At 41.1% G+C, this 13,582-nt stretch overlaps 1 protein-coding gene across 1 annotated transcript in view; it reads right to left on the reverse strand.

The window, feature by feature from the left end:
- The window catches only part of sntg2 (syntrophin, gamma 2), a 73,104-nt gene extending 66,368 nt beyond the window's left edge, over positions 1-6,736 (reverse strand). The window contains exons 1-2 of the mRNA XM_061082940.1: positions 6,615-6,736; positions 2,851-3,001 (exon numbers count right to left, since the gene is read on the reverse strand). Coding sequence (XP_060938923.1) covers positions 2,851-3,001; positions 6,615-6,736 — 273 coding nt within the window. The remainder of the gene's footprint in view (positions 1-2,850; positions 3,002-6,614) is intronic.
- Positions 6,737-13,582: the final 6,846 nt, after the last annotated feature.

Genomic DNA, 13,582 nt, shown 5'->3' on the forward strand with positions numbered 1-13,582 from the left:
CATGAAACTGGACATTTGGAAGGTATTTTACAGCTTGTGATACCAGCCTTATTTTTATCATGCTCAGGAACCTCTCCCATGTAGTGGATGACAACCCAACCATTATCCTTAAACTCATCCTTCTCTTTAGCAAACTCTTCTGATACAGCAACAATCTAACCTTTGTGTAGTTTGTTCAAGTGTGTTTTCCATTGTTCGCTTTGTTGTGGTGCCCTTAGCCATAATGGGCTCATAACTGCCCCCCGAGGCTTGACAGATGGCAAGACCCACAGTTGTTTTTCCTCAGTGGCCACGAGGGGTAACAATGAGTCTAATTTACACCCAATAACTGACTTTGACAAGCCAAAAGATTGGTGAGATTTATGCTCCGTTGAAATTGTTTTCAAACTCTATTTGTGGGTGTTGCAATGGAGATAAAACGTTTAATTTTGCAACTGGTTCACCACCTCAACTCTAATAAAAAGGAGCTCACAGCCACTAACCTGAGCTTTTCTGTGGGACCTTCTTGGGCAGTCTCCCATGCGGTTCGATACCTAACAGGGTCTTGGATCATTAGTTCAAAATTAGGTGGAAGTTACTAAGATCTTAGGAGGGAATTTACAAATTTAAACTTAACTGATGTGACTGGAGAACCTCTTCAGCCTTTACAATGACAGGGCCTCATGTCAATACCTTAACTTACATTGTGCATTTTCAAGTAGTACTGCTTGAAATAAGAGATGGGCGGTGGTCTCTCACAGCATGAGGAGGCAGGAAAACATTCTGCAACCCTGCCTGTCCATCACAGCTCTAATATATCCTGACATACATTTCAAACACACAACCAGACCTATATGCTCACATACACTGCAGGCACAGACCTGTGTATACAGGAACTACAGTTCACTGTAACTGCAGAAGCACCTTTAACATCAAATAGCAAGCTGCATTTAATTTACCTCTTGCTTTCCTCTCCTGTCCCCTGCATCGGTTATTAAAATCATCACACTAATGATTCGAAAATAGAGCTGAAATTTGGAGGACAACTTATATTTTTGACTTGCACCTAATGTATGATGGTGATAACAAAGAGAGGAGAGGAGTGTCTCCTCATCTCTTTTATCTAATTTGTCAGTGATTGCCAATCACTGAACTTGATGTATCTGCATCTTTCAGAAGGTAAAGTTTATCATTTTTAAAAGACCTTGTTAGAAGCTTTTTCTGATTGAAGATTTCAAAATAAAATAATGAAGAGAGCAGGCTGACATAACCTGATTATGAGACTTGGCAGAAATTGGCAGTTTAAGAACAGTTTCGCTGGATGGAAATTGTGTTGGGACATAATTACCTTTTCTATTTGGCAAAGCACTACATCTGGCTAATGTTTTCCAGAAACGGGGGCCTGTAATATTACAAAGTCAGGTACATAGTGTAAAGATAACTTGTTACACTCTGCATGAAAAAAAGCATCTGTATGTAATTAATTTAACATTAATTTGTTGAGCCTATAATTTGGACCATTAGAGACGTTAAGTTAATAGTTGCCTGTAAAATAACAGTTTAATACCGTGGAAGAGCAATCAAGTCTATGGTTAACAGTGCAAAACAGCACACCAGGTGATCATAAATGTGCATGATGGACTGAAAGCCTCACAAACAAAACAGTTTGTGAGAAAGTCCCCTGCAATAAAACTCTGCTTACTGTTTAATTTAAGCCAGTCAGTTATGAAGAGCGAGGTGTGTGTATGAAAACTGAACACACTCTTGAGCAGAGTCAAGCTGCTGACCTGTGTGCCCTGAGGCTGAGGTATCCAGCTCTAAAAGCAAATGTATTGTGAAGAGAAAGTGTCAACAATGCAGGTCTCTGGAGAAAGCTGAATTAAAGATGCTATGTGACCAGTGGAGGCAATAACAAGCCATCAGAATACCATCTGATACATCATAAGGGAGGACACAAGGCAGTAAAAGAATCCTGAATACAACAGTCCATGAAACCATGTCCTGCTAAGGTGGCAGTGGGTGCAGACTTAACATGAGCATGGAAGAGGAGGATATTAAAACAAAAACTAGAGTGATGATGAATGAGCTGATGACATGAAGTCACAGCACTCTGGGGTGCTCAGACCTGGTGATAACATCAAGACAAAGTGATTCAAGCACAAGTGGTCAGTGCAAAGTGCAGGTCTGAATGCAACCGAATGCTTCCTGCATGCATCATGAGATGTGATCACTCAGACCACCAAGTCGAATGTGCCCATGACACACGTTTCTTTGTGGCCACAATATCAACAGTGATGATTCCTATTTTTTTCCAAATGGTTCAAATTCTTCTTCATAGAGGATCTATACAATGCAGCCAACCATTTAGTCCGTTCTCTCTCTCTCTCTCTCTCTCTCTCTCTCTCTCTCTCTCTCTCTCTCTCTCTCTCTCTTACACACACTGACACACACACACACACACACACAAATATTGACATCGGACACATCTGTAAACTCAGACTGACTTAAAACCAAATCATCTGGTCTTGGCAAACACACATGACATATATAATTCTTTGCATATAGAGTGGAAAAGTGAGATTTGATCCCAAGTGGTCACATGAGATAGTCGGGATGCATTCTAATGCTCTGTAAGAGCAGAAGAACCATAAGAACATGTGGGGTGTTGGCCTTATTGTGGGAAAAACTGATTAGATTTTCCAAGTGATTCTATACATGTATTTATGTGGCAGTCACCAAACATGCAGGTGTTCAGTCTATTTAAAAAAAAAAACTTGATCAATCTGTTCCATATAACTACAGATGCCAGATTCAAGCTGCCCATTGTTTCAAACACTGTTGCTGGACAGCTCACTGCTGTAATGAGTGTACACAACGTTTGAGATAAATCTCTGTCAGGTTTTTCGTCAGAGGCACTCCTTCCAGTCTGTTCTTCTCAGAGTCTCCAATGACATACCAATGTCTTCTGATGTGGGTGAGTGTTCCATTTTGGTACTGCTGGATCTTAGCACAGCTTTTGACACTGTGGATCACAGAATGATGACATACAGGTTCAGACAGTGGGTGGGTTTCTCTGGGAGTTCCCTGGTCTGCTCCCCCTCATATCTCTCAGATAAGGGTTCTCTGTGTTGCTCCCTACAGGTCTGATAGTACTGCTCTGTCCTGTGGTGTACTTCTCTATACCTGCTTTGTGCTTCCCTTAGGTCACATCAGTAGCTAATTCAGAGGTGTCATCAGAGTTATGCTGATGACATTCAGCTTTATATCTCTTTTAAGCCTGATAACAAAGGTCTCTTCTGGGCACCTGCTTGACTACCATTAACTGGATTTCTGACATCTTGTTGCAGCTAAACACACATAAGACAGAGGTTCAGATCATCATTAGAGTATTTGGATCCTTTCCTCACCTTTATGGTCAAATTTAAGAAATCTCTATGTTAACTTTGATCTAATTTATAAACAGATTTTACACGTGAATATTCAGAATCCGTAGGGGACTGACACGATTTTGGGGCCGGAAGCCTTCTGGTTTCAGTTTCTAATTTGACCAATTATGTTAAACAGCCCCTGTGGAGAGAAAAAGAGGCGGAACACTTTGGCCTAAATGCATCTGTTATTGGGTATTACATTTACCTGCATTCATATTCAGATAGCCGTTAATAGTGATTAGCCTAAATGTCGCTAGTTGTAGATGTTGTCTCTCCAATCTGACTCCTTTCTCGAGTCTCACATTGCCAGTTGGACTGTAAACACCGTATGACAAATGGAAGACAGAGACTTGGTCTGGTCGTGGAATTCATCCATCTACACAGGAAGCACCAAAATATTGTCTGTTGCACCTAGCGGCTAAGACATCTTCAGATGATAGAGATTATCTTCAATCAGGCTAAGCATTTCGATTATCATACCTACCTGCCATCCCACACTCTGGGGTGAAAATGATTTAAGAAACATTAAGAAACTCTTTCATTAGGCTTGTGATCTGCAGTCTCTGAAGAATCTTTTGAAAAACAGACCCATCTGTTCACATTGGCCTTTGTTTCACCCAGAGATGTCTAGTGCTTGTCCTTTAGTTTATGTCTTCTGGGGGTCCTTGGTTTCCTGTGGTTTTAGTCTACCTTTTTATGGTCCTCTCTAACACTTTCCTCTTGTGGTTTATCCTTTTATTGTTGTACATTTGTACATTTTTATGATCTTTTTTGGGAAACACCTTTTCTCTAAAAGGTGCTATACCAAATAATTGGATTATTATTAAATGTTTTATTGAATGTGCAGTTATGGCTCTCGCTCGATTCATTTAGATACCTGCTTGGTCTTGTTATGTTGAAACCCAGGGGTATTGCAAAGATAGGTCCCGAAAGGTGAGACTTGCCTAAAAGGACTTTGTTTTTCATGCAATCAAAGATGAGTCATATTTAACCTAAGGGCGTCTGTTAACTGAAGCAAGAATTATATAGCTGCGAGCGACAATCTCTGAGGTCCAAGCAGTTTGGGTGAATTTAAATACATATTTCTTATTTAATTGTTCATGAAATATAGTTTTCATCAGTCACCCAAGACTTTTCAAGATTTGGTATTAAATCAGGTAATCAAGTAAAGCAGATTTAGATTGTTAAACAAAAAGGTTACTCCAGAGCTATTTGGCAAAGCATGGTGAACTTTCCTTACAAACTTCACTCCCTCACACTGTTTAATTGACAGGCTTGAACACAAACATCTTCGTTGTGGCTCCAACTTCAAGCCCTTTACTTCAAGGTTGTGTACACTGCTTCATGACCTCATACACCGATGTATCAATTGGCATGTTGATCGAGGTAATCATAGCAATATTTTGATAAAAGCAGGAAAAAGTTTCTATGAATCACGGTACAAAAGCTGAACTGTTGACTATTTGTCAAAGGAAAACTTTTATACATAGTGCCTGTTTGATCCAACCTTCATAATTTTCACTTAATTCCAAACCAAAATGTGAGGAGTAAAAGGTGCTTCAGGACAATTTCAGACAAATTGCAGAAACCAAAACTTACCGGATTAAATCAATACGATGTAGCAAAGACGTGACCTTTGGTCCTGATTTTCTTGCATGAAAACCCCCCAACGGAATGTCATAAAGACAGAACCAAACATTGCATTGGTGTCATAGAAGCCCTAAAATGTACTAAGACATTTTGATGAACATTCTTTGGCTTCTAAAATGGTAAATGGTAAAATTGATGTATGAAACGATCTTTTGAACAACACAAGATCAGAAAGATTTGTCATGAGTGGATGAGCAGAACTGACTAGGAAGCAGCTCTAGCAGCTTCAATGTTTAGACCCTTTTCATAAAAACAAATTAGTGACACGTGACCCACTAAAGGAAGGTGTTCATGGAAGGAAGTAGATACGTAAGACAATCATTACCAAATGTTATGTAATTATATTCATTCCTAGTAAGATTGTCTTTTTAGGTGTGTGTGGTGCATTTTGTTTTAATCAACCCACACAGAGGATATGAAAGGCGGTTAAAAGATTCAAAATGATTTGCTTCCTTGTTTAAGTAGCGTGACCACAATGCCCAATTAAGTATGAAGCCGATAAGATCGCTGTGTGCATAAACGTCTGTGTCTGATAAAAGAAAAATAATGGTGATGACAGCCATTGTGTAATTGTGGAACCAGAACAATACAATAAGCAGACAATATAATTGAAACTAATTGATGTCGATCACAGATATACACAGGCTGCTGGTGAATAAAACCTTCTCAGGTGTACAGACAGTGCTGAAAAAGACAAGATACTAAGTTATAATAGAGTCTGTGTGTAACCAAAACACCCTGGACCCCCACATGTGAGGAACGTCACACCAGCCTCCACTCACATATCTACAAATTTAAAGTTTGCTTGTTTGTGGATCCGAGTACTTGACTTTTACATGACAGTCACAAGCCTTGGCGGAATAAACATAGTCTCATGGTGGATTCGGCATGAACATATTGATAATTTATAAACGATACACAGCAGTGGTGCAAAGAAATCTACTGTGAACTTGCAGCGCGGCACGAACAGGTCGCGGCCGCCCTGGAAGACGAACCGTTATCTGCACCAGTGATGGACGGAGGGTGACTTATTAAAGCTGTTAATAAAAGTTAGAAACTGCCTCATGTAACAGGGCCACGGGTTATTAAAAAATATCTCGGACATTTACATTTGAAATGCAGCTGAGAATTGACCAGTATTGATAAGTAGAGGGAGGAAGCTGAGAGTGTTTTAAAGACGGATGGATCACTCGGTGTCAGGGGAATAAAAACCACTGATCTGTGAGTGAAGTTCGCTGCTGGGAGATCTCCCGGCACTGGCTCACTCACCGGAGTTGTCAGCGGGAGGCTGGCGGGTCGCTCGATCAGCTCAGCTTTCTGCTTCCCGGTCACATTCATCTCCCATTCGAAAAAACCGCTTTTTTCTCCGTCCGCTCACTTCGACGAGAGTTTCTCAAGTCATGTATCCAGCCGACCGCGAGTATTATTCAACGGCGTCCCGTTCCGCGGCCCCAGGCGGGCGGAGACAGCACCCCCTGTCCGCTCGAACCGGCGTGTTGGGGTTTTTACGCACAGAGCCGCCGTGCGTGTGTCGCTCCCCCTGCGCTGGAATCACACCCGCACTCTCCCGCTGCAGACGAACAGTCGACGATCTGTGTTTGCTCCTCCGGCTCCGGCAGCTGAGTGTGATGCTCCTCCGCTGCTCCTCCGTCTGCTTGTCTCTCCACCTGCTCGCCCATTAACCATTCCTGCGTCAAACCCCCAGTAACCCGTTCACTCTACACTATGTCATCACCATCGCTCACTCGTGTGGTCGTGCTCTTTCACTGGAGTCAGGAGTGGCAGCAGTACAGTGGTGGTGGTGGGGGTTTATTACAATAAGTAGATATTATAATCTTTGGTTCTGAGCTGCCTCTGGTGAGAAAATGTCACCACACATGCAGCTCTCTCATTGGACTCTGTTCACGTGAAGCTCAGCTAAATGAATATTGGCACAAATGAGTTTCCGTGGACATGTGGGAACGCTCAGGTGCTGCAGAATCGAGATGAGCCGGCCTCGCTCATCTTTTCAGGTGGAGGAGGGGGGGGGGGTGGGTCAGGGATGAGGATTCGAGCCAGTCCTATAACACTGACTCCTTATCGCGGGCTTGAGGGAATCTGGCTCTGCTGTCTGACTCCTGCAACCTTCAGACTGGCTTTTGGATTTAAGGGGCACAGAAAGGTTCTCACACAGAATGTGGCAACTCTTCCAATAACCGTCACTCTCTTGTGCACACAGCACCTGAGAGATGGGTTCACTTTGTAGGATTACGTCTATCTACCAGTTCCAGAAATCTCTGTCTGTCTGGATGTGGCTCGCATATCTCGAGAACTCTTAATCTCATAAGCTTTTGACTTGTGTATAGTTAAGTGTGATGTGTTCGCATAACACGTTCAATGTTAATAGAATATGAATAACCAGTCAAACAGCATGTTGCAGTCAGAAGGGGTGGGGCAGTTTGGCTTAACAGGCAGTCTGCACACATGCCTTCTGCTATGTCCTCAGATAACCTACAGGGTTTCCACGTCCGCTGATGAGTAATGAGCACAATCAGATACAGATACACCTACAGAGACAGTGTCCCTCTGTCACTGAAATCTAACTGTAAGTTTGCCAGATTAACTCATACAGCTGGTGTATTCCAGAAATGAGAATACATTGAATACAAGTTTATTCTTTTAGCAGTGGAGCACAAATGCGTCCTGGGCAACATATGAAGGACCTCAACTGAACCTGTTTTAACTCTTATCTGTGCCTAGACGCTGATAATATCGCCAAAGTCCACACTGACCATGACGTCATGACAGATGCTTTTCTCTAAGCGTTGAAATCTTTCTTCACTGCAGCTGCATGAGATTCATTCAGCGCCTCCTGACTCCTCTCTCTCCCTCATGCCGACACACAAACAGTGACATTGTACACATCTGTGGAGTCAGACTGAGTCAAAACAACATAATTTGGTCTTAAGTAACACAAATTACATATGTGTTAATTTGCATGTAGAGCAGGGAAGTGACATCCAATCACAAGTGGTCCCCGGAGACACATTCAGGACATTTTAATAGCAGGTGTGTATGGGTCTCTGTGACTCCTAGATCTGGTCCTTTGCACAAAATGGCTTCACACTTGGTGTGTGTATTGTTAAGAGCCCAGGGAAGTGCAGTGTTAAATCTGGTGGGATTTAGACATGTGATGTATTCAATATCAAAAAAATCGGTACAAACAGGGAGTCAGCGCCTGGTAGCATCAGTTTGTTGATCCAAACAACAGCACGTTCACAACAATAGTAGAGTTCATGACAAGGCAATGAAAACTGATTCTGTAGTTCAGGGTTTGGTGTTCTGTGTTAAGCTTAACAAACTTTGAATAAAGTGGTGAAAGCAGTCGCACTGCTTCAGGGTTCTGTGGACTGAGTCCAGCAGCCAGTCTTTACTTGCCAATTACTGCAGGTCAATTTCACAGTTTCAGAGAGAACGCTGCAGACAGTGTTACCCCAGGCCAGGAAACAGCCCATTCCAAACAGGCTGGTTTAAAATGACCACTGCACTAGTGTCTATATAACTTGTAACAGACTTTACCTTTGTATTCTTTTATGCTCAGGATTAAAGGTTTGTGTGTATCTGGGTGAGTAACATGGATGGCCCTCTACAAAGCACTGTATCACAGCACAGAACTACGATCAGGGGAATAGAAAAGGTCTGATTATTACGAAAGTCTCTTAAGCTACACTTCAATGACTGGCAACCACTCATGACATCATATTTTTTCTCTGCAAAAGGGGATGAGATGATGTTTTAGCACTGGTTATGGATTTCAGCTGAATGTATTACCCCAACTTTTTGTTGGCTACTTCAAACAGAGACGGCCTTGTGGAATTTAGTATGCAGCCTTGAATTTTAGCTAAGCCAATATTCTTTTACAGGCAAAGCACAGCTGCAGAAAAAAGAAACTGCTTTAATGTATGAAAGAGCTCGAAAGTCAGAGCAAAAAAAAGTTTTCATGCCACACACATCTCCGTACACTCCTTAAATAGAGTAGCTAACATTACAGTTATTCTCTATAATGAAAAAAGAAAACTGCAGCATTAATTCTCACAGCAACAATGCCTTTTCAACCGTCTGAGTCGAGGCTACTTTATGAAATATACTGACTCTACTAACAGTAGTGACTCCACTGCTGTATACGGCCTTAAAAAGAACGACTGCTATGTTAACACGCTAAGTTTCTGTATCAACACAACCACTAAGCTCCACAAATCACTAAGACAAAGTGGACCAGCGAGACCCTGACAGCTAAAAACGCCTTTTTGTTATTTTGTTTCAACAGGCTTGTTAGAAAAGGCCCATCCACGATGCCAGTCGTCATTTGAATGCATTCAGTTTTGTTGCTTCTTTGATCCAGTGATTTTGTTTGTTCTCTTTAACCTCGGCATTTTCGGCTAGGATTAATTCAGGACAAAATAGTGTCTGCTTTATAACTGTTGAAAACAAGAAGGAAGAAGTATTGCTGAGGGTTAACCTTCAAAAGAATACATAACCGGATAATAATAATAAAAGATAACCGGCCAGTAGCTAAAGACTGAGAATAGCAAAGGGGGGCTTATCCAAGGGTAACAAAATCCACCTCAGCTCACAAACATGTTTTATCCAAAGACTGTACATACTGATTCTTCACATCCTCCCTGTATCCATAGACGAAGCTAGATATCCTGGATACGAACGCTGCAGTTTTGCGATAATGACATAATTTGGAGCCGGAGTCTGCGCAATAGCAATCCTGGTGTGGAGCTCGACCAATCCTGAGTCAGTTTCAACTGTCAATCATGACAATTCACTCTGTTTTCAAATTCATGCGTGTTTTAAACCTTTTAGTTTGGTCCATATCTCATTTGCTAACATGTAGGGGCCACGGTTTGTGTCTTATGCTACAGCCAGCAACCAGGGGGCAATGAAGACCCTTTGGCTTCACTTTTGGGAGCCGTCATGCGGTGAATATCTTACACAGTCCATGGTTATACCTTACGAACTGAAGTGTAACCGGCAAGTTAGTTTATTATAACTATAACCAAATTCACCCACAGAGAACAATACGGAAAAACATGTTGACTGTAGTGAAACTAAAATGAGCTGTAGAAGTGAAACGGATAATAGGATATGAATTAATGAGCAGTTACAGCTTATAACCTTTAATATAAAATATTTTTTTAATTTTAAACCACGCCATCAAGATGGAAAATAGCATCTGGTCTCACTGTGTATGAAAGAAAAAAATCAGTATGTCCGGCCATCTATCAGTTATTTAGTCCCGCAGGCCCCCCCGCTCAGCTGCGAGCGTGTTGCTCTATATCTTTCTCTTGCATCTTTAACTTCTGTGGGGCTTTGAAAACCTTGAGCCAAAGCTTCAAAGTGACGGTCTCTCTCCGATATAATCTAAATATTTTTCACTTTTATGAGGTTGTGTTGCACGTGTCACACTTCTTTTCTAGCCGAAAAACTGGTGTTAAAAATGATACTCCACAAAAAATGTTTACAACCAGTTTCAGTTCAGGATCATTATCTCATTCATGAATCATGGCTGTTGGGCATGTTCCTGCTGGATTTTGCCATCTTGACCTTTATTTGACTCTGCGATTGAAGCTAATGAGGCACAGGTTCCTTGGTATAGTTGTTATTTCTCCACTCAATTCTGGAACTGGTGTTTGTGAGGAGCAGAAGCCAAATTTAAACTTTTAAACTTTTAATCTTCTCCTCCCAAGGAAGCAGGTGGGCAGTACTTGTGATGTAATGTATTTCTGAAACTATTCTGTTTGGGTTCTGAAAAATACCCAGAATTGGGGGCTGCCCCGCTGTATTAATATAAGTGAATCTAGGTGAAGCTCCTGTTTTAATCCTTCCGTTTCCTCACACAGCCTTTGTGTGGCTGAATTCTTTGCTTGGCATTAAGGAAGCTGCTCTAAATTGGTTCAGCTTCTATCTTTCTTGTACTGTACAACCTTTTTTGTTCAAATTGGAAACTCATCAGACAGTAATCCTCTGCAGACAGTTACAGGGGCAGGATTCCTAAAAGTTCAGTCTAAGGTCTTATGCTTTCTTAAATTATATCAGTCTCCCTCTTAATTTCACATATTTTGTTGTCATATTTAAAATCTTGGGGGTGGACACACAGTCCACTACCTCAGATTTCTTCTGTCTTTCATGAGAAATACAAACCTGCTGTGAAATGCTCTAAGTGCATCATCTTGCTCCACCAAGCCGTGTTTTTTAGAGGCAGAAGGGGACTGGGTGCATCAGTAAATTATCGTTTCAGTCCAGATTTCACAAGAGTGCACTGGAGTAGCTGGAGTGGTGCTTAAAAGGTAAATGCTTAAAAGAGCGATGTAAGTTTCTCATATTGACACTGACCTGGGGAGACAGCAAAAACGCAAACAAATAAACTGATTTAGGATGAATATCATGTTCTTTAATTCCATTAGGAATGCCATATTGTCTGTAGGTTCTGTGCTGCTCCCATGGAAACGGCAGCTGCTTCAGTGCAGCACCGCAGCCTGCTCCGTGGATCTATACTCTCCTTGATGAAGCGAAAGCTGAAACAAAAGTTTAGTTCAGTAATTGACATTCCCCAAGCTCTATATGCAAATGAAGACAAATCCATTTTGATGAACTGACATTTTGCTTAATTCACATGATTAAGCAAAAGAGCAACTAAACCAACTCATTTAGTGAATGTGATTAAATATTTAATGAAATACTTTAGTCTTTTAAATTGAAAATTGGCCGTTTAAATATATTAACCATTGACTAGTTTGGTTTTAATTAGTTTGATGCTATAATAATCGTTTCTTCAACGTCATGACTAACAGGGTGAGTGTGTTTATCAGAAAGCCTTAATATCGTGGCTCCTCAGCAAGATCACTGCTGCACAGATTCTGGCTCCAAATGACGTCACAAGCACCAATATCAGGGATATTCTAGCTTCATTTTTGTATCACGTGAAGGTTATGGCAACACAGCGTCCATCTTTATACAAAGTCTAGCCAGCCATCGTGGAGTGGAGCCACTGTGTTGATCCCGATGATGCATGTGTTCACCAATCCTGATTCAGTTGTAGCTTTCAACAATGACGTTTCGTGCCGTTTACATAGCATCAAAGAAACCAAATTAATCAGAAAGATGAACATTTGAACATACATCAGTGTGATGAGAACAACCTACAATTATAGAAACCGTCTTTAGGAAAAAAATATTTGGCATGTTCTTTTACTATAAACCATCTACCAAAATGGAGGAAAAACTAAAGGTAAAAAAAAAAGCTTAATTAAGTGAAGATTATGTAAAACCAGTCTTCAGTAAATATATTTTTTAAGGTATTCTGTAGTTTTTTGTGAAGCAAACAGCCTTAAAAGACACCTAATGAAAGAATTACAATGATTATATCTGTGTTACGGACTGAAAACTTTAAATCCTTATTTACTCAGCTTCACTGCATCTCTAGTAAATGCATTAAGTCTTTGTAGGGAAGCATTTTAATTAAAAATCAACTGAACGTTTCACTGTTCAGGGACAACTGTAACTCCCTATCTTCATCATCTGGCAGCTGACAGGGCTTTATCTGACGTTAACAGCAGAAATCATCTCTCTGTTTGCCTTTTAGTTTCATTATTGATAGGTGTTTGTCAGCACAGATGGATTTAGTGGCCTGCCGCTGAGCTAAAACGCAATCTTGAACTCATGTTGCTCTCAATTTAGATCTGCCCTGGGATCCTTGTCTTGTGTAATCCTCCCTCTCTGTCCTTACTTTCCTCCCTTCATCCTAAACTGTTCAATTACACACAAACACACACACACACACACACACACACACACACACACACACACACACACACACACACACACACACACACACACACACACACACACAAACACACACACACACACACACACACACACACACACACACACACACACACAACCGTTATAAGCACATATCTCTTGTTACTTACCTCACTGGCACTGATAAGCAGGCACAACCCTGAGCAGCAACTTTTGAAAAGTATTACATTTAGACTAAAGTGTACAAGATTTTCAGTACCCTGTCCTATAATACATTCCAAAAGAAGCTGTCTCTATGGATTTTATATAATGAATGACTTCTGTGTTATGCCCCCCTTTCCTTGTTTTATTATGTTTTCTATATCTTTTGTCAAGACGTTTGTTTTACCTTGTTTTTCTAAGTACTGTCTCAATAAAGCTGTGTCCTACAAATAATGTATAACCTCGGGGATACAAAGCCGTGTTGTTCCAATAAAGTTGAATGAAAATCAGGCCAAGGAAATGTTTTCAAAAAGTGTAATAAAATGTGTCTGTCATTGTTATAGGACTGAATGAACTGGAATGTGAGGCAGAGAACACAGAGCCTGACAAAGGGCTGATCTCCATCACATCTTGGCCTGATTGTGAACCGGATCGGGAGCAGTGGCGGAGCAGGGGTTGGACAGAGAGCAGGTCAGGCAAACAGATTTCCAAGAGGTAAATCCAAAGGCAGAGAG

The sequence above is a fragment of the Limanda limanda genome, chromosome 12 (genome assembly GCF_963576545.1).
Source record: "Limanda limanda chromosome 12, fLimLim1.1, whole genome shotgun sequence".
Classification (NCBI taxonomy): Eukaryota; Metazoa; Chordata; class Actinopteri; order Pleuronectiformes; family Pleuronectidae; genus Limanda; species Limanda limanda.